The 20,593-nt window shown below is 46.3% G+C and overlaps 1 protein-coding gene across 2 annotated transcripts; it reads right to left on the reverse strand.

The window, feature by feature from the left end:
• Nucleotides 1-1,171: 1,171 nt before the first annotated feature.
• On the reverse strand, nt 1,172-8,127 carry LOC126022528 (keratin, type II cuticular Hb5). Of its 2 annotated transcripts, none has more exons than XM_049783476.1 (9): nt 7,708-8,127; nt 5,703-5,911; nt 5,140-5,200; nt 4,432-4,527; nt 3,784-3,948; nt 3,449-3,574; nt 2,851-3,071; nt 1,726-1,757; nt 1,172-1,365 (listed from the first exon to the last, which is right to left on the reverse strand). In XM_049783476.1, exons 1-9 carry the CDS (start codon nt 8,125-8,127, stop codon nt 1,172-1,174), a joined length of 1,524 nt encoding a protein of 507 aa, XP_049639433.1. The 2 variants fall into 2 exon arrangements, with proteins under 2 accessions (XP_049639433.1, XP_049639434.1); XM_049783477.1 differs by having other exon boundaries at nt 1,172-1,358; nt 1,722-1,757.
• Nucleotides 8,128-20,593: the final 12,466 nt, after the last annotated feature.

Raw genomic sequence — 20,593 nt, forward strand, 5'->3', positions numbered from 1 at the left:
TTTTGTTTGTTGTTTGTTTTTTGGGCCACACTCGGTGACGTTCAGGGTTTACTCCTGGCTATGTGCTCAGAAGTCGCTCCTGGCTTGGGGGACCATATAGGGACGCCAGGGGATCAAACAGCGGTCTGTCCTAGGTTAGCGTGTACAAGGCAAACACCCTACCACTTGTGCCAACACTCTGCCCCCTGAATTCTATCATTTTCACTTGGCTTTTTCACCTTCAGTGACAATCTCCTCAACAGGATTATGGAGAATTGTTGGAAGAACAAGAAAGATGGGGCTGGAGCAGGAGGGAACCGAGCGCTGGGCATGTCACTCACAGCAGCAGAGTTTTGCATTGCAGCAGCATTTATTGAAACTCAGATTGAGACAGCCCAGAAGGCAAGGCAGCCACAGACAGCCAAGATGAGGCTGGGGGGTGGTGTACAGGAAGTGGTGTGTGTGTGTGTGTGTGTGTGTGTGTGTGTGTGTGTGTGTGTGTGTGTGTGCAGTGGCTGATCCTTCTCCATCCCATCAGCTCTGAGTCCCCAGACCCTCTCACACCAGCAAAGGGAGATGAAGAGCCACCTGGGAGTTTATTTTTGAAATGTATAAAGGTGCATTGAATAGCAAGACCTGTCCCAGATCAAAGGAATACAATTTCCTACCTCCCATCCCCACATAAATCATGGGCCTCTCAACTGAAAAGTCCCTAGAGGAGTTTGGTTGGAACAAGTTAACCATAGAAAGGAAGTCAGTCAGAGAGACAAGCAAAAAAAAAAAAAAATCACACAAGAGCACCTCCATTAGTGTTTTCTACAGGAACCTTCAGAGCCAGGAGTGAGGAGTTGGGGATAAAGAGGGGCAGGTGGGGGGAGTTCTTTGATTCTTGGAAATGAGAGAAAGGTTGAATGGCCCCAGAGGAAGGCCAGGCTTCCTGCCTCTTCCGTCACCCAGAAAATGTGGGTGTACAACACCAATTGGTGATCGGTTGGTGTTTTGGAATCAAATTGGAGTTAAGTGAAGGACTGGGAATAATGTGCTAACTCAAGGCCTGAGAAGAATGAGGAAACAGCTCCCTGAAACAAACCCTAGAAGGTGGCAGAGAGTGGCCTAAGGGTCTTTCCCCAGTAGAAACACGTGGAAGATTCTGGCAACAAGCACAGTTTTCCATTCACACAACTACCTATTTCTATGCGAAGCGTACAGACCGACTACTCCCGCAGCTGAAGCTGGAGCAGCGGGGCTGACAGGGGTTACAGGAGTCGGGGGCCATGACCGTGATGCTGCCCCCTGTGGCCATAGGACCAGAGGTGATCTGGCGTCCAGGGGTGCTGCTGCAAGTGAGGCCCCCACAGGAGACTCCACCACGGGAGCTGCTGACACCTGTGGAAGAGAGGGGACACAAGGGATGAGTGCATGACACGTCTTCAGGGCAGAGTATTCTCCTACAGGGGTAGGGGTGAAGGGCTCATAACTAATGACTCAGATTCCCCCCCCCTCCCCTGTGTATCTCCCCTGTGGATCTTCCAGCACCTGGGTGAGGAGAAAGTTGATGGGGGGGCTATGTCCCTGTCAGCAGGGCTGCTGTGAGGGGAGCTCAACCCCCCTTTTGCTAACTCCTATAATTCTTCTCAGCAAGAACCCAGAGGATGGAACCAGTAGGGAACATTTGCAGTTCAATTAATTAAGATGTCAGGTTCAGCCTGTCCCATCAACTGGAGGGGTGTCCAAGCAGATACTTACAGACATTCACTGAGCCCACACCTTCGCATAGCCTGTGGGGGGAAGAACACTCATTACTTCACTCGTAGTTGGATTCTTTTTCTTTTTTAAAAAAAGAAATTTTGTTGTATTTTATTATATTTAAAAGTTTTCTTTTCTTTTCTTTTCTTTTTTTGGGGGGGGGTCACACCTGACCATGCTCAGGGGTTACTCCTGGCTCTGTACTCAGAAATCGCTCCTGGCAGTCACAGGGGACCATATGGGATGCCGGGATTCCAACCACAGTTCTTTCTGGGTTGGCTGCATGCAAGGCAAACACCTGACCCCTGTGCTATCTCTCTGGCCCCAAGTTTTCTTTTCTTTTCTTTCCTTCCTTCTTTCTTTCCTTCCTTCCTTCTTTCTTTCCTTCCTTCCTTCCTCCTTCCTTCCTTCCTTCATCTTCCTTCCTTCCTTCCTTCCCTTCCTTCCTTCCTTCCTTCCTTCCTTCCTTCCTTCCTTCCTTCCTTCTTTCTTTCTTTCTTTCTTTCTTTCTTTCTTTCTTTCTTTCTTTCTTTCTTTCTTTCTTTCTTTCTTTCTTTCTTTCTTTCTTTCTTTCTTTCTTTTTTAATTTTGTTTTGCAGGTCTGTTGATGTATTTAAGGGAATTAGTACCTTTAAGACTGATGACCTCCTCAATGTCAGTTGGATTGGTACATGACCCCTGTAACTGAGAACTACCTCCACAATATAAAAAGAAGAGTCTGGCAGTTATTGGGGGATGGAGTAAAAAGTCTGGAGTGGAGCCTGTTTACTGAGGGGGGCTGGAGATAAAGCATCTGCAAGATGCTGCCTGCTTTGCTTCTCTCTCTCTCTCTCTCTCTCTCTCTCTCTCTCTCTCTCTCTCTCTCTCACCTGGACCTACAAGCCCTCCCCCAGTAAATTACCTATCTCTCTTTGAGTCCTCCCCCCCCACCCAGTTTTTGAGCTTCAATAGAGAAGAGAAGGCCGTGATGAGTTCAGTGCTGACCCCAGAAGCATATGTCAAGTGTTAAGTGCATGATGCTTATTTTTAGAGCTTTATATGTCCTAGCTGTCACACTCAGATCTGTGGCCTCAGAGCCACAGACAGACAGGGAAAGACAGGACCTTGGTCTATCCTTAGCCTCACCTGTGCTCTTCTCCCTCCAGCAGACGTCGGTAGGTCGCGATCTCGATGTCCAGGCCCAGCTTGGAGTTCATCACCTCCTGGTACTCCTTGAGCAGGCACGCCATGTCCTGCTTGGCCTTCTGCAGGGCCTCCTCCAGGCCGGCCAGCTTGCAGCGGGCATCTGTGAGGGCTGCCTCACCTTGCTGTTCTGCCTCAGCCACAGCGGCCTCTAGCTTGCTCCGCTAGGGGGAAGGGGATATGAGGACAGTGTGAGTGTGAGAAGCAGTGGTTCTGTTTGCCCAAGCTGACAGAGCAGAAGCACAAAGGGGTCCTGGAGGCAGGATGTTAGCTCTCTCCACCTGGGACCCTGAAGCAGAGGGAGATGGCTGACTTTTCACCAGCTCTCCTGGTGGAGACTCAGGGTAGCCAAGGAGGGGGACCAGTCATGTGACTCAGTTCACAGCACCCCTTTATATGATGGGTAGGATTGTACCACCCCTTAGGCCCTCGTTTCCTCATGGGTACACAAGGACAGATGGGGCACAGTTTACCCACTGGGTCAGGGGGAACAGTGCTGCTGTCTGCCTGCACTGGTGTAACTGAATCATCTGTGCCCTACCTGGCACTTGGCATTCTCAATCTCAGCCGTGAGCCTCTGGATCATGCGATTCAGCTCATTGATCTCCTCCTTGGTGCGGCGCAGGGTTTCCCCATGTCTGATGACCGTGGCCTTCATCTCTTCACACTAGGGCAGAGAGGACAGAGAGGCCTGTGAGACCCAGGAGGGAAGTACTGCCTATCAGGACTCAGGTGAGAGTGCAGTGCCTGGCCTGAGAGTGGCCTGTCATTCTTTTGCATGCCAGGGGTCAGCTTTGTCACCAAGAGAAGTCTTTTCTAATATGTTCTTCATTTCTCTTGCCCTGACCCATGTGGGAGCAGGGCCTGTGCCCTCACCTTGGTGCGGTACCAGCTCTCGGCCTCAGCCCTGCTGCGGCTGGCAACGTCATCGTACTGAGCCTTAATCTCAGCCACAACACAGTCCATGTTGAGGTCCCGGCTGTTGTCCATCTTGACAATGACTGAGGTGTCTGAGATGTGGGCGTGGAGCACTCGGATCTCCTGTGGGAATCAGTACATAGTGCTGTGGCTGTTTCTGCTGTACCTGAGCCCTGTCTGCCCACTCAGCCCCACCTCACACAGAGGCGCATCTCAGGGCAGCACAGCCAGAAGAGACTGAGAGGACCCTGGAGAAAACAGGCCCAGAGTGTGGAGAGGCTCCTCACAGCCACCTGCCAGATGTGGAGGTCAAAGGCAGGGCAGTACCTTGGGAGTGAATTTTTACTCTTCTCTAGCTGGGGCCCACTGCGTGCCACCTGCTTATGCCCTATGCAGACCGGCACAATGGAAGGCCAGCATAGCACAGGGCCCTGTCTGCACACATGTGTCGGTCTCTCTCAGGCTCAGTCATATGTCCCACACATACAACCACTCTCGTCACACCCCATTTTTCTAGGGGCAAATATCTGCATTCAAGCCTTCTCTTCTTTCCCCCAGCTCTCCCTGGTCTCCAGTACCCCAACCTCAGTGGACTGCTCCCCTTACCTCATCATAGAGGCGCTTGAGGAAGCTTGACTCCTCCACCAGCGCTTCCACATTAGCTTCTAGGTCAGATTTCCGCAAGTAGGCACAGTCCACGTCCTGGTGATGGAGGGAATGGATGATGAAAATGTGCTGTGTTTGTGGGATTGTGGAGTTTGTGCTGTGTGTTATATTGTGTTGTATTTGTGGGTGATATGCGTGTTTTATGTTCTATATGTTGTATGCTATGTTATGTTATGTAGTAAACATATTGTGTGTACTATGTTTTGTGTGTTGTGTGTCATGTGCTATCTGTGATGGGTGCTGTGTATATTTTGTTTGTAAATGTTACACAGGGTGTATGATGTGTTTGCATGTGGTATGTTTTCATATGTATTTTATGTTGCATATTTTATGCTATACTTGTGTTCTGTAGAGTTGAATCATGTTACATGTGTTGCATGTTATTATGTATGTTATTGTGTTAGATTGTGAGTGTAGGTTCATTGCATTGTGTGTATATTATATGTAATGTGCTGCAATATTTTGTTGCATATGTGTGGCTGTGACATTGTATGTTGCTTTCTGTCATATGTGTTGCATATTATGTCACATGTGTTGTATATGCAGGCACTGTATTGTGAATTGCATGTGGCTATGTGTGGGAGCAGCCATGTGCTAGCATATCCCACAAGAAAAGCCTCCCTTCCTTCCTCCCTCCCTGCTGCTCACCTTCTTTAGAACCACAAACTCATTCTCTGCTGTGGCCCTCAGAGCCACCTCCTCTTCATACCTGTGGGAAGAGGAGCCATGATTGAGGAGTGCCCCAGCTCCTGGGTAAAGTCTTCTGGGGATCAAAGGTGATCTTGGCCTCCTCCCAAGATCTGTTCTGTCACTATTCCTAATAAGCCTGCACACTCCCACCCAGTTATCCTGCTTGTGGGATGAGATCAGGGAGCCACCCCCAGTCTAAAGCTTCAGTGCACCCTCATTCTAAAGAGAATCTGGTCTGAGGTACAGAGCCACACAGCTTGGGAGAGCAGTGGGGCAGTCTGGATAGCCACAGGACTCTAGTCTTTAGTCTCCTCCACTCAACTCTAAGACTCAGCTGGATCCCAGAAATGGGCAGAGCCATGGTTCTGAAAAAAAAAAAAAAAAAAAAAAGCCAGTCCCCTTGCAGAGATTGGTCCCCAGTATCCTGGGACACCCACAGCATATGGGAATCTCAAGGAAGCTGCTTTATGATGCCTATGGAGGAGCCTTCCCTGTTTTGTGAGTCTCTGTCCCACACTCACTTCTTCTTGTAGCCCTCCAGCACCTCCTGAACATGGTTGAGTTCTGCGGCCAGCCTCCCACTGTCAGCCTCCACACACTCGGCCTCCCGCCTGAGGGCCTCAATGTAGCCAGTGAACGTGGGCTCCAGGTTGCTCTCGCAGCAGCGCTGGTTCTGGTAGAACTGCCACTTGGTCTCCAGCAGCTTGTTCTGCTGCTCCAGGAAGCGCACCTGGGCATAGAGTGGGGAAAGAAACTTAGGGGGAGCCCTCGGGTGCCATCCCCCGAGCTCTCTGCCCCAAGATGCAGAAAGCAGCGGGGAACAGTCAAGTGGTGGGCTATGGGGTGACTGCCTGGGATCTGGGTGCTTTTCTCCCAGGCCCCTGGGGAGAAAGTTGTGGGCATGTGTGGGTTGCCTCTGATTTGAAGTCAAAGGGTCTGTCCAGTTGAAGTGCCAGTTCTGGCCTTCACATGGGCAGGCAATAGCCTCAGGCCTGTCTTTCTCATTTTTACATGGGAGATAATAGTGCCTGCCTTAGGGATATGAAGATAGAACAAGTCAACACAAGGAAAGGCTTAGAGTACTCTGATATTTTTCTAGTAAGAGCTCAACTTCACAAGGATGCTAATGACCTGTTGTTGTTCATTTATTCACTTATGCAACACATGAAACATTTACTGTGGTGTTGCCTGGAGTGTGAGAAGTCAAAAGCTGAGTGCATGTTCAAAGACACATGCATATACACACACTAACACACATACAATGTGTCACTTTATTTTTTTTTTTTATTTTTTTTTTGTGGTTTTTGGGTCACACCCGGCAGCGCTCAGGGGCCATTTCTGGCTCCAGGCTCAGAAATTGCTCCTGGCAGGCACAGGGGACCATATGGGGTGCCGGGATTTGAACCGATGACCTCCTGCATGAAAGGCAAACGCCTTACCTCCATGCTATCTCTCCGGCCCCACAATGTGTCACTTTAATTCAATCATCACTACTCTTAGGGGAGGTAGATTTCACTCCAGTACAGTAGGGAAAACAGGCCTCAAGATGTGAAATAACTAGCTCGTCTCAGTGAGAAATGGGGTGAGGGCCCTCACTCTCCTGACTCCCCTTCAGCAGCTCACAGACCCTCTCAGCTTCAATCTCAGCTTTGATCTATTTCTTCAGAACATAGAGAAAAGAATTCTTGCCTTAGCAGGACATTTTGAGAATTAATGGAGAGAGAGAGAGTCAGAGAGAGACAGAGAGAGTCAGAGAGAGAGAGAGAGAGAGAGAGAGAGAGAGAGAGAGAGAGAGAGAGAGAGAGAGAGAGAGAGAGAGAGAAACAGACAGACTAAGCCTAGCCCTAAGTCCCCTGTGTCTGGACTCCAGATCCCAGGTCTGTGGGTTGTATGGACTGAGGTGGCCAGGCCAGCAGGGCACCACACTGCCTGCCTCCCTGTCTTTTTTCCAGCTGCCAAGCCAGGACTGTGAGCTGCCAAAGTCCCTCATGTACCAGGGCTATAAAAATTTTAAAAACTGATATCTAAAGAGGAGTTACCATGCGCCACACTGGCTATGCCTGAACCCATTCACCCTGACAAGCCCTGGAGGCAAGTTCTGTTACCCAGATAATAACACACCTAGCGCCTTGTGCTTGCTGAGCAACAGAGCAAAGAACAGGGCTGGAGGGCGCCAGGTTATGCCCCAGCCTCTTCCTGAGCCACCTGGAACCATAAGCAGATGCTACCTCGTTCCCTTCCCACTATCTCACTCTTCCAACACCCAGGGGCAGTCCAGTTTTTTTCTAGGGCCTGCTCTGACATCCCTGTGCCATTTTGTGTCCAGAATTGCACAGGCTTCAGTTCTGGACCACATTGAATACTTTATACTCTTGGCTGAATTTACAGATGAACACAAAATTTTCTACCTGGAACAGTTCTTGGATGTCTCTCCCTCTTCTATCTTAAACCTGACTGCCGTTTTGACTTCCCTCCAGCCTGAGTCCTGAGCATATCTGGGGATCAGGCGGATTTGAGGTCACTCACCTTGTCAATGAAAGCAGCAAACTTGCTATTGAGACACTTGATCTGCTCCTTCTCCTCATGCTTCACGCACTGGGCATTGGGGTCGATCTCCAGGTTGAGGGGCGTCAGGAGGCTCTCATTGACAGATACGGTGGTGATGCAAGGGGGGCTGGGTCCGCACACCCCCCCGGAGCGGTATCCAAAGCTACGGCCGCAGGAGCCTGCTCGGAAGCCCCCCATAGCCATGCGGGGCCCACAGGAGCCCAGGTTGGAAAGGCTGCGGCTGCCAAAGCCAGTGATTCCTCGGTAGCAGGACACCCCTCGGTAGGGGGCTGTAGTGATGCAGCAGCGGTTGCCAGTTTTGGGGGCCACCGCTGAGCAGGAGCTGAAGGTCCTGGTCACCCCACATCCTGGACTGATTCTGTAAGAGCGGCACGACATGGTCTGAGCAGAGGCTGAGGACACGGAATTTGCAGGACTGTCGGGCGCGCTGTTAAGAGTATCTGGTCTCTCTGATCTCCCTGATCCTTTTATTCATGGGGTTGGCTGCATAAAAGAAGTGAAAAGCCATTTTATGTTGTTTATTGGCTTGGGGAATTTGCCAGCAACACCCCAAGGACTCGTCTTAAAGGTGAGCTCAGCGGCGACTCTAGGCCTTCGTAAAAGTATTGAAGATGTTATTAAGGACACTGTGCGTTTGCACTTTTCATCTTCAAAGCTTGTTTACATACATTAAGCAATTAATTTTCTTGCAGTCTCGCTGTGAAAAGGCCTCAACCCACACCTAGAGACGGATCTGAACCCCACAACAGTCTGGGTGGCTGGTTTTGGACTTGAGACTGGACCCACCATTTTCAGGGAGCAGAGCGAGGGTTCTGGGAGGGGTGTCCAGAAGGGTGTTGCTCAAACCCTGCTTTCTCTGCTTTTCCTGAGCTGAAGCAGTCTCAGGTCTCATCCCACACAGCAGCGGTGCCTGAAGAGAGCTCGGTCTCTATGGCCACAGTGACCAGGACCTGGATTTCAGCCCGGAAGGCTCTGGTCCAGCCTTCATTTCTCCTCAGCGAAACTGCAAACTGCCTGACTCCCTGTGGTCACAATAATGGGCATTTGTGGGTAATGGGAAACTTGCCTTTAGCCACTTTCCCTGTTTGGCACAGAAGCAGGAGGGCAACTGGGCTGGCATGTGACTGGAATATGCTGCTGGACTATGGAGTTCAGAAAACCCTTGGGGACCCTCAACTCCTACCCTGCATAGGGAAGCCCTGACTTTCCTGTCAGAGAGACCTGGGACCCTGAACTCTTAAGCATCCTGGTCTGCTGTTAGGGTAACAACAGATTATTTCTAGTCTATTGAGTCCAGCCGGGAGGGGGGTTGTCTTCCCCCCAGAAGTGAGCCATAACCCTGAGTGTTAGGGGCAGGACAGACTACTTTGAGGGTTTTCCGTCTCTGGGAGTATCCAGGGGCCTCCCTGTGCCATGTCCTGGTTCTGCCTTAGATCCCCTTTCAGACAGGCCCATACAGGGGGGGTCCTGGGGCCAGGCTTATGTGAGTCTACCTGGCCCCCACCCCTTCTCGATGTCTGATCTTCACGACAGAGCAGAGACTCTGAGCACTGCATGAGAAACAGGCAGCCTCTTTCCCAGAGACCCATGGCTCATGCCCACAGTGATGAAACCTCTGTGTAGAGCCATTTGGACTCTCTGCTCTGTGACCCCAGGAAGTTCTGAGCAGTCCCCGAGCTTCTGCTTCCAGAGCTGTTGGAGGGGGACACCTGTGGAGGTGGGAACTCAGATCCCAGCATCGCCTGGCTCTTCTCCCTGCGGAAGTGAGCTGCCCTCCCGCCCACGGTGCCTCCTCACACATTTATGGCCAGTACATCCTTTCAAGGTGCTTTTAATGTTTTCTCTAACCTGATTTCACTAGGATAAACATTTGGGGTGGAGTCTGGGGGCGGAGTGAGGAGACATAGGGAAGCACCTAGGCACATTTCCCTGGCCTGGATCTGAGGCCGTGGACAGTGAGCTCACTGATGAGTGTGCCCAGATCTGGCAGGGTGTGGGCTGGGCCTGTGCCAAGAAGGTTTGGCTCTTTGAAACTGGGGAGGTGGGTTGGGGGCGGGAAGGTGGGCCTCTGCTCAGCCAGCCTCAGAGCCCATAAAACCTCACTCCCTTCTTAACAGCTCTGCCATCTTCTGGGAGATGACTGGGCAGAACATTCGCATGTTTCCAAGCCAGGGCAGGGAGTTGTCCCTGGTTTCCCTGATAAACATGCATACACACAAATATGACCATACACATATCCCACACATGTCTACACATATACATATGCCTACACATCTGTCCATACATATAACTACACACTTGCTTACATACATGTGTGGCTACTTGTTCACAACAGCACACACATGTCCACAAACATTCACACATATACATGCTTATAAGATGACACCCAGCTATCAACTTCAAACAAAGGTGTTTCCATCTTTCTCTTTACCGTAAATCTCTCTTTTGGTCTGTAGAAGCCCACCTGAATTACTTGACCTTCCCCCTCCTGGTATTGGGAATTGATTTTAATAGAGAAGGAGGAGTTCTGGCTTGTTGGCTGAGACAGAGAGCACTAGGCAAAAGGCCATGGGTACCATGATCATTCTTTCCTGGCTATCATGGTTGATTATTTCTTTATTGCTACCCTGCTTCTTCAGAACTAGCTGCGTGGGGTTTAGAAATACAGTGCCTGGGGTGATCTCACAACTTGTGTATTTTTATTTGACACATGCTTTTCCCTGGATTGACCCTCCTCTGGACCTGAGTATGGAGTCTGGGGTAGCAGGCAGTCCCAGGAGTCTCAGGAGTCCCTGGGAGAAGTCCTGCTATTTTCAGAAAAAAAAAATGCTCCCCCAGGATAATCTCCCTGGTGAGGGGAGCCTTGGCTGGATGAACCCAGTTCTTCACAGAGATTATACATGGACACTGGGGAAATCTGTGTTGCTACAGAGGCTTCTCAGGAGCATGGGAAGGCTGGAACTGTGGATCTGAGGAACTGGGCAGCACAGAGGGTGCATCTTCATGGGCAGAACCCCCTTCAGGATTGGTGCATGTGAGTTTGAGTGAGGGGCAATCAGACATCCTGTGTCTCCAGAGCACATGCAGGTCAGGGGATCGCAGATCCTAGTGGGTGAGCTGGGCTGCCATCACTGTTCTTATTGCTCCACACCTGTGTTCTATGGGTTCCCCATACTCTGTCCTGCTACCAGGCCTTCTCCCCAGTCACACCTCTGTCTGGAATGTTCCAGAATATTTGCTGCCTCTTCCAGGAAGTCTTTGTGCCCTGATTTGCCTGCTCTGTCTCAGCAGGAAGCTCATAAAGTGCTTTTTAGGGGCTCTTCAGGGAACTTCAATTATCTCCTTTCACATCCACTTGTTCTGGGCACTGCTATGCATCACTCCCTTTGGTCCTGTCCTCCCCTGGCCCCTATCTTTAGAAGACCACACCCAATATTACGAATGTGCTCTCAAAACCAGTGCTCCTCCCATCATTAAAAAAAACTCTCAGGTAGCTGCTTCTTATTGGAAACTTTCTAGAGATACCTGAGTGGGAAAGGTTCTTTGCCCCACTTTAGAGCCCCAGGGAGTCTCCCCAGGGAATGTCCAGCACCCTCTGGCTCTGTTCCTGGAGGCCCTATCACTCACCTGTACACTCACCCATGGATGGTTCATTCTTCTCAGGAGCTACCAAGCTACAATGGTTCCTGGGGACCCATTTTGCTCTTATCCAAACCAGGCTCCGACATGTTCCACCTTTGCTCTTTCTTTTGTACTTAAAACATCTGAGCAGCCTCTGACCTGGAGCTGACTCACTCTCTTTCTTTCTTTCTTTCGTTCTTTCTTTCTTTCTTTCTTTCTTTCTTTCTTTCTTTCTTTCTTTCTTTCTTTCTTTCTTTCTTTCTTTCTTTCTTTCTTTCTTTCTTTCTTTCTTTCTTTCTTTCTTCCTTCCTTCCTTCCTTCCTTCCTTCCTTCCTTCCTTCCTTCCTTCCTTCCTTCCTTCCTTTCTTTCTTTCTTTCTTTCTTTGTCTCTTTCTTTCTTTCTTTCTTTCTTTCTTTCTTTCTTTCTTTCTTTCTTTCTTTCTTTCTTTCTTTCTTTCTTTCTTTCTTTCTCTCTTTCTTTCTTTCTTTCTCTTTCTTTCTTTCTTTTCTTTCTTTCTTTCTTTCTCTCTTTCTTTCTCTCTTTCTTTCTCTCTTTCTTTTCTTTCTTTTTTCTTTCTTTTTTCTTTCTTTTTTCTTTCTTTCTTTCTTTCTTTCTTTCTTTCTTTCTTTCTTTCTTTCTTTCTTTCTTTCTTTCTTTCTTTCTTTCTCTCTCTCTCTTTCTCTCTCTCTCTTTCTTTCTTTCTTTCTTTCTTTCTTTCTTTCTTTCTTTCTTTCTTTCTTTCTTTTTTTTCTTTTTCTCTCTCTCTCTTTTGTTTTTTGGTCACACTCGGCAGCACTCAGAGGTTACTTCTGGTTCTGTGCTCAAAAATCGCTCCTGGCAGGCTCAGGGAATCATATGAGATGCTGGAATTCGAACCACCATCCTTCTGCATGCAAGGCAAATGCCCAACCTCCATGCTATCTCTCCGGCCCCCAATTATTTATGGATCTTTCAAGGTGGACACTTCTCATTAACACTCTTGACCTCTCCATATCACCTTCTAGGGCTGGTTCAAGGTCAGTAAGGACCTTTTCTTGGGTCTTCATAAACATCAGCTCAGACAAAGGAAAGGAATGTGTGAAAGAAATGAGGCTGGGGTCTCTGGACTCTCCCAGACCCCCTCAACCAAGCCACTTCCTGGAAAAGAGCCTCAGTTTTGTTCCTATAGTCTTACCCCTATGAACTCCTACATGTCATCTTCTCTGTTTGTCTTCTAAAGACATATCTCCTACTGCTGGCTGATTCCCGAGGTCACTGTGAGCTAGCAGAAAGTACATAGTCTCTGTACACTATATAGAGTTGGTCCATAGAGAGTCTCTGCACACCTTATATAGAGTCTCTGTTCACTATATATGCTCAGTTACATAGAGACTCCATTATACACCTGATATATTTTCAGTACTTAGAGATTTCTCATTAGAAGATGAACTGTGTTCAGGGTCATGAACATTTTCATGTTTTCTGTTTACTTCTAGAATCATTTCCCTAGATTTTTAGGGAAAAAAAAAGGCTAGACAAAGGAAGTACTCTTTCCCCCTGTCACTATCTCCCTCACACACATAGACATGCACACACACATGTGTATCCCTTCTCCACTATGTTCTCAGTTCAGTAGTGGTCTCTTTAAACCATGAAGTAAGCCGAGGTCAGGCTCCCTTAGTTAACACCTTTTTCAAGTGTAAGCTCGAGTTTAGTTCTGACACTGCCCATACTTTCTCTGTGATCTCTAGCACCCCGAGTATGTGATCAAGTCCTAGTGCAGCACAACCAAGTATGTGTGAGACTGCAATCAACTGTGTGACTCTAGGATATTATAATACCAATAAAGAAGGGAAAACCAATCTTAAAAAAATGCTCCTTTGCTCAAATGCTTCATGGTTCTCCCTGTCACCTAGCAGTAGAATATAAGTCCCAAGGGTACTTCCCTACCATGACCTCTGTCCTCCACTCCTTCCCTGGTTGCCCCTCCATGCAGACATGTGTGGAAAATCTTGTCCTTTCACTGACCATTCATGCTGCCAGAATACTTGTTCCTCAGCCACATAACTTGCCCTGTTACCACCTAAGACTTCATTATCTAAGAGCTTCCCTCCCCCTTCTATTTATTTTTTCCTTTATTTATTTATTTATTTATTTATTTATTTATTTATTTATTTATTTATTTATTTATTTTTGTCCTTTTGGCTGCACTTAGCAGTGCTCAGGGGTTACTCCTGGCAATGCTTGAAGATTGTCAAGGTGCTAGGGATGGAGCCCAGGAAAAGACTATCATATAGCTTGATGAAGATCTCAGGTCTTATTTTATTTTATTGTTATCTTTTTGTTTTGTTTTGGGGTCACACCCGGTGATGCTCAGCGGTTACTCCTGGCTATGTACTCAGAAATTGCTCCTGGCTTGGGAACCATATGGGATGCCAGGGGATTGAGCTGTAGTCTGTCCTGGGTCAACCACATGCGAGGCAAATGCCCTACCGCTGCACCATCACTTTGCCCCCTTTATTATTATTTTATAATTATATATTAATTTTTTATTTCTGGACCACATATAATGGTACTTTGGCCTTACTCCTGCCTCTGTTTTCAGGGATCATACCTGGCAGGGTTCAGGAGATCATATATAATGCTGGAATCAAACTGGGGTTGGCTGCATACAAGACAAGTACCCTGCCTGCTGTACCATAGTTCTGACCCTAGCACCTTCTTTTTAAACTTATGGTACAGGGTATTCACTGACTTTTCTGAGTCCCAACAATTTATTTTTTTCTATAAAACATGACCCTTACGGATACACTTTATAATTGATGTACTTTATAATCTAGTGTACTCTGTTCTTCCTCTCTTACCACCACCCCCCCAGTCAACTTAGTGGGAGCTCTAGTTTTGTTCCTTTGGTTTAGTCATGGGATTCTCCCTTGTGGAGTGGTGCTGAGAACATAGAAAGTGTGAATGAATATTTGCTGAGCATGGGTGCCTTGGATACTTTCAATATTTAATGTTAGGAAAATAAGGTCACTTTCTGACCCCAAGGAGCACTCCCAGACTGGAGACATGGGGCTTAAAGTCCCCATGGCTTCCTTCTGCTTTGTGACTGTGGCTGCCTGAGCATCCAGGGGAGCAAAGAGAAACAGAAACACTAACTGGGGGAGAAGGTGCTGAATTGGGCTAGTGAGAAGGGGTGGGTTTTTTTTTGAAAGTGCATTTCAATGATAGTAGTTTGTGCCTCAAGTAAAACTTTGAAGGAAAAGACTATATGGCTCTTCCAGTCCACTGTGTCACACCTCTGAAGACCTGCAGCAAGGTTACTTTGAAATGCTCCTAGACAATGTGTCTGTAGGTGCTGGTGGCCAGCAGAGGGCAGCAGATCCTCACAGCTGACCCCACAGAGCCACTCTTGGTTTGTATCTGGGAAGCACCTAGAGCTCAGGGCTTCAGACACCCAGCAGGGGCTGGTGTGTGGAGGGTTCTGTGAAAGGCAGGATAGGAGAATGCTCTTGGGATTGGGGGACAGAGCAGAAACTAAGGTAGGTAAAGGAGCAGTGAAGAGAAGTGTCTGTGTCAATGGCATCTCGAATGCTGTTTGCTGACACAGTAGCTGAAGTGTCTACCACAGCGGGTTCCTGGTAAGCAGTTTGGCCAATGTGTCAGCAAACACAGTTGAGATTTCAGAGCTCCTCACAGATGTACTTCTCACTGCTCTTACCTTCTTGGTCTTTGCCTGTCCCTCAGTCTTAACACATGTTCTCATGCTCCAGGATTTGATATATAATCAAGTCCAGTTATGGACTGGTGGGTGGGGAGAGGAAATGATAAGTCCACTTGGGAACCACCCAGCTTTGAGTGGGTATCATGCCCATGCACCCCTCTGGTCCTTGGTGATGAGTCAACATAGGATCCCTGGAGGGATGCCTCAGAGTTATTAGAAGAAGGAGAAGTAGGGAACAGACCCTCAACCTCCAGGGATCCATTAACTATTGATGCCTACTTCTTGCTCCACCCTTAACTTCAAGCTTACTTTCCCAACCAGCCTTATAGAAACGCTTGCCTCTCCTACTTGGAAGATGATGGGCTTCTTTTTTGTTTGTTTTTGGGCCATACCTGACTGTGCTCAGGGATCACTCTTGGCAGGGCTTAGGGGACTATGACATGCCATGATCAGATGCATGCAAGGCAATCACCTTACCTGCTGTACTATCTCTTCACCCCCAAGTAGTATTTATTTTTTGAGACATGAGAACACCATCTTCTCAGGTAGCTAGTATTTGAATGAACTCTCACAGGTTATCTGATTACAAAATAATTCAGTCTCTTAAATATAGCCTTACACCAGAAAATTCCTGACTTTGAACTCAGAAACAATGATCTATCTCTACAACTTTCTAAAAGTATGAAATATTTTTCTATCTCATTATTTTTTATGTTGTGTGTGTGTGTGTGTGTGTGTGTGTGTGTGTGTGTGTGTGTGTGTGTGTGGTTAGAGTTCAAACTCAAGGCCTCACTTAAGTAAAGCAAGTGGTTGACCTTGATCCGATTTTTTTCATTTTTCAGATGTGGATTATTGAGATAAAATGACAGACGGGGCCAGCGCGGTGGCGCTAGAGGTAAGGTGCCTGCCTTGCCTGCGCTAGCCTAGGACGGACCGAGGTTCGATCCCCCGGCGTCCCATATGGTCCCCCAAGCCAGGAGCGACTTCTGAGTGCATAGCCAGGAGTAACCCATGAGTGTCACCAGGTGTGGCCCAAAAACCAAAAAAAAAAAAAAAAAAAAAAAGACAGACAGAATACGGTAGTGGAAAAGTGGAAACATTAATATTTTCATTTTAATTTAGCATAAATGTTTTATAATTTAACCTCAGGGCTATGAGGTTGATCTGTTTGTTTGTTATAAGTGTGTTGCTTGGTTTCCAAGATTTTGGAAGGTGAAAGGATTTTCCAGTTATCCTTCTGATACTGGTTTATGATCCAATTTTATGTGATCAGATAATATTCCTTATGAGGGTGTTTAGTTTTTTTCCCCCACACCTCATGGTGCTTAGAGCATACTCTTGGGTCTGCACGTAGTGATCACTCTTGGCAGCTCAGGGGATCATATGGGGCTACAGGGGGGTCAAACACAGTTGGCTGTGTGCAGGCAATCACATTACCCACTGTAATATTGCTCTAGGCCCCCAAGCTTTTTTCAAACCTTGTTAATATTTGTTTAAGATCCAGAAATGGTCTGTGCTAGTAAATTATCTGTTATCACACAAGAAGAAAGCTGTCTTTCTGCTTTTGTGTAGAGTGTTCTATAAGTCTATGAAGTCATGTTAATTGTGTTGTTTTGGGTTTTGATATACTGACTTATTCCATTATTAGAAAAAGTATTTGAATTTTCAAGTGTAGTTGTGGATGTACCTATTTTTATTTCCTTTTCATGATCAGTCCTATAATTTTGATTACCTATATGTCTATTGTTAGATGCATACATATTTTGAAATTGTCTTTTTGGTAAATTGACTCTTTTAACAATGTAGTGGAAGCCTCATGACCCAAACCCAGGGGACTGGGGAGACGTGGGTTTGGAAACAAATGCCAACACAGGAAATTATCCACACACAGGTAAGGAGATAAAACAGGTTCAGGAACTTCCACTGTAAGCTTTCTGTTCCTAGTACTAAGACCAGCAAGCAGAAAGTCAAATTATGGAAAACTGAAACCACAAGCAGTTTTTATTGGGAACTCAAAGACCACACCCAGGGGAAGAGATCAGGTAGGCTAAGGGGCCAATCCAAAAGGCACTTCAATCAAAATGTGCTTCCAACCAATGAGTGACAAGCTTATTCTGAAGAAGATGGAGACCAACATCTCTTTTAAACTTTATAGAAAAATGTATAAATATGAGGTAAAACAAAGCAATTTGTGTCCCACAGTTCTAAGAAAAAGGCAGATGCCTCTACTAAAAGATAAAAGAGGTGACAGATGTTTTTTGCATCTATGGAGAATAGTGTCAAAATATATATTGGTGCCTATGGGCAAAATAATATCAAATCAAACAATCCCTATAATTTAGTTCTTTCCCCCCCCTCCCCCAGTTTTTGGGCTGTACTCTGCAGCTCTCAGGGATTACTCTGGCTCTGTGCTCAGAAATTGCTCCTGGCAGGCTCAGGGGACCATATGGGATGCTGGGGATCTAACCCATGCATGTCCTGGGTTGATTGTGTTCTAGGCAAATGCCCTACCACTGTGCTAACTCTCCACCTGCCTTAAATCTAGTTCTATCAAAAACAAAACTCAAAGGATACTATTTACTATAAATTTTTACTAAAAAAATCCAAAGAGGAGGGGGAAACTACATCTACATAATGAAATATATGATAAAGAATTATACATATTGAGGACATATACATATTGAGGACAAAGGAGTTATACACATCCCCTTTAGTCTTCTGAAATAGTCTGAAGGGGATCACAGCTTCAGCTAGCAACGTGATATCAAAGGCCAGTCTTTTGGAATGGCTACTGGTGAAGGTAAGCTGTTTTGTAATGTCCTTATTGACAGCTCTTAAATCAGATAAAAACTCCAGCTACAAGATCTTTTTGCATAACAAAGACTCAGAAAAGAAGGTTTTAATGTGTCCCAGTCTTAGCTGCTCCTTTCTCAGTATGTCTAGTTTTATGCTGTTAATGGTCACTGGGAAATCTAGGTTGGAATTTCGATTTCCATTATTTGGGATGAGTTCTGGGTGCTTTAACCCAGTGGCCCCAATTAAAAAGGAGAAACTCTGAGCTGACAGGCCTGAAGGGGGATGGGCGGTAGATAAGGCATCTTATCTATAGGCACAAATACAAGAACTATTATTTTCCCCAATGTGGTGGTTAGAAACTATAATTCCCAGATAAATAAAAATACCTTTAAGAGTCAGACTGCTCCTTCCCATAATTCTATAGTTCCTGAAGGAATTTGCCCTTTTATGCCAGATCTTGTAAGGGCACTGAGCTGGTATTATGGTTAATTCTTCAGGGCAGGGTATTCCAAGAGCACAGCTTCCTGAAGTGGCAGATTTTAATGAACTTATGCTGTGGAGTTCTCTTAGGCTGGGCTGGGCAGCTGAATTATTGACAAAAAAAAAAGTTCCCTGCTTTTGTGGGGCCTGGAACTGGCCCTTGGTCCAGTTTCCCAAGACAGGATGATTAAGTCTTGGCTTTGAGGGGGCAGATATACAAACCAGAGCAGAAAAGGATTGCATCCTGCAGTCTCTAAGTAAATGTCTCATTTTGCCACAATTAAAGCATCTGACCTGAACTTGCAGAGCTAGTATTGGACCCCTTCCCTGGTTGCTGGAGATACGTTGAGAAGATGAAAAACAATTATCTATCCCAATGCAATTCTTTACCATACCTCGGGCAAAGTCCAGGTGGTCTCCTTGGGCAGAGGCCACTGTGTCAATTAACTGGACAATCATACCCATTCTGATTTCCCAGAGTTTGTATCTAAATAGCATAGTTTGATAAAGGGGGGCAAGATGGCAAAGGGCAAGTGGGGAAACTATAAGTTCCAACATTTCTACAAGCATGTAGAAATGCCATGACATTTTCTCTCTCCCTAATGGGACATAATATAGCCTGGTAATTTTCATTGGCATTGTCAAAGGCTAATGTTTTTATCATGTCCTATTGTGCTACCATGTATTTAATATGGCTCTGTCAGTTTTCCCAGAAATTCTGCATATGGCTAAGAAACTCTCTGAAAAAATTTTGTATACCTTTAAATTCTGTATCAGAATCAACTTTTTCCCAAGCCTTTAATGAGATCTCTCTGATGAGTCACAAAACAGCACAGGGTAATTTTGCCTGCTTATTTACTTCTGAGAACTCCCCTTCTCACATCAGCAGCTCATAAGACAACAGGACTCCTGCAGCCATCCTTCCAGAGTGATATAAGCTATTAATCTTATTCTTAGCTCCTTCAGAAAAATCACATTTTTCCATTGTAAAAGTTGGGAAGCATGCAGACAGGTATTAACTGCAGTATTAAAGGCCCAATGGGTTAAAAACCCATGGTCACTCCAGTACCAAAGAATTCAATACAAAATGGAGAGTGAACCATATTCCTAGCATGCTTATTTAAGCCCACATGGACTGAAATTGGTTTTCCTGATAGGAAGGAGTTGCTTCTGATTCTGTCTTCATGCCAATTTTTCCAAGCATTAACAGCTATAGTGCGGGTGGGGCAGGATCCATTACACACTCTCCAGAGTGCTCTCTCTCTCTTCTCTCTCTCTCTCTCCTCTCTCTCTCCTCTCTCTCTCCTCTCTCTTTCTCTCTCTCTCCTCTCTCTTTCTCTCTCTCTCTCTCAGCTGTGAGTGGTACTCTTACAGATCTGCTTTTTGATTCAGCATCTGATTGAGCTCTCACTATCTCATTTTCAGCATTTATTTTATTTAATAAATAAATATCAGCTGGTGAAGCAGCTGGCATCTCCTCTGACTTAGCACCAATTGGCAATGGAGAATGACCAGCCATGGGGCTTTTGACTAGACCACGTGTAATGGAAATGCTCATTTGTTTTTCAATATTAAAGGCTTTTTAGAAACTGTAGGGACTGCTTCAGAAACAGTTGAAAGTGATTTAGAAATTTTGGCTCTTTTTTTTTTTTTTTTTTTTTTTTTTGCAGTTCACAATACATATAAACTATAATAACAAGGAGAAACACTACCAGAATTACCAATGTATAAAATGCTTCATCAATATGTTTTATCTTGACTGTTGGAATAAAAGAAGGTAGCAATATACATGAGGAGAGGCCAGGGTTCCTCAACTCAAAACCAAGCTATTGTCATAACTTTGAACCTGCTCACACCTGCTAGGCAGGTGCTCTGAACTTGAATCATGCTCCAGCCGCTAATGCTGGAGTAGTAGACAAGATTTGCTAAAGAATGAAATATAGGCATGTGGGAAAAAAGTAGGTGGTAAAGATGACTGGCATGCAGGGGAGGGAGAGTCCTGGCAGTGCAGTGGATGAGGCAGAATGTCATATGTGCCATCTGGCAAAAGTAAGTGCCGGCAGAGAAGGCATTAGGGGGGTCCAGAGTTCAGGCTACAAAGTGCTACCAGAATAGGAAAGATGCAGGCCTGGTTGCAGAGGGATACCAGGATCACATGAGGGAAATTTGGTATTGCTCCTGGTGACATGTGGCTTTGCACAGAGCGAGTAGGTGAGCAGGGGAATCAGCAGTCCTGTTGATGA

Source organism: Suncus etruscus, chromosome 11, assembly GCF_024139225.1.
Source record: "Suncus etruscus isolate mSunEtr1 chromosome 11, mSunEtr1.pri.cur, whole genome shotgun sequence".
Taxonomy (NCBI): Eukaryota; Metazoa; Chordata; class Mammalia; order Eulipotyphla; family Soricidae; genus Suncus; species Suncus etruscus.

What these genes read in the sequence shown, in the direction of transcription:
- LOC126022528 (XM_049783476.1), bottom strand. Translation starts at nt 8,127, where the DNA reads ATGTCGTGCCGCTCTTACAGAATCAGTCCAGGATGTGGGGTGACCAGG. An exon ending in TTGCTGCTTTCATTGACAAG is followed by an intron (nt 5,912 to 7,707) that starts GTGAGTGACCTC and finishes CTCTATGCCCAG; the next exon opens with GTGCGCTTCCTGGAGCAGCA. An exon ending in TTGAGAATGCCAAGTGCCAG is followed by an intron (nt 3,072 to 3,448) that starts GTAGGGCACAGA and finishes CCTTCCCCCTAG; the next exon opens with CGGAGCAAGCTAGAGGCCGC.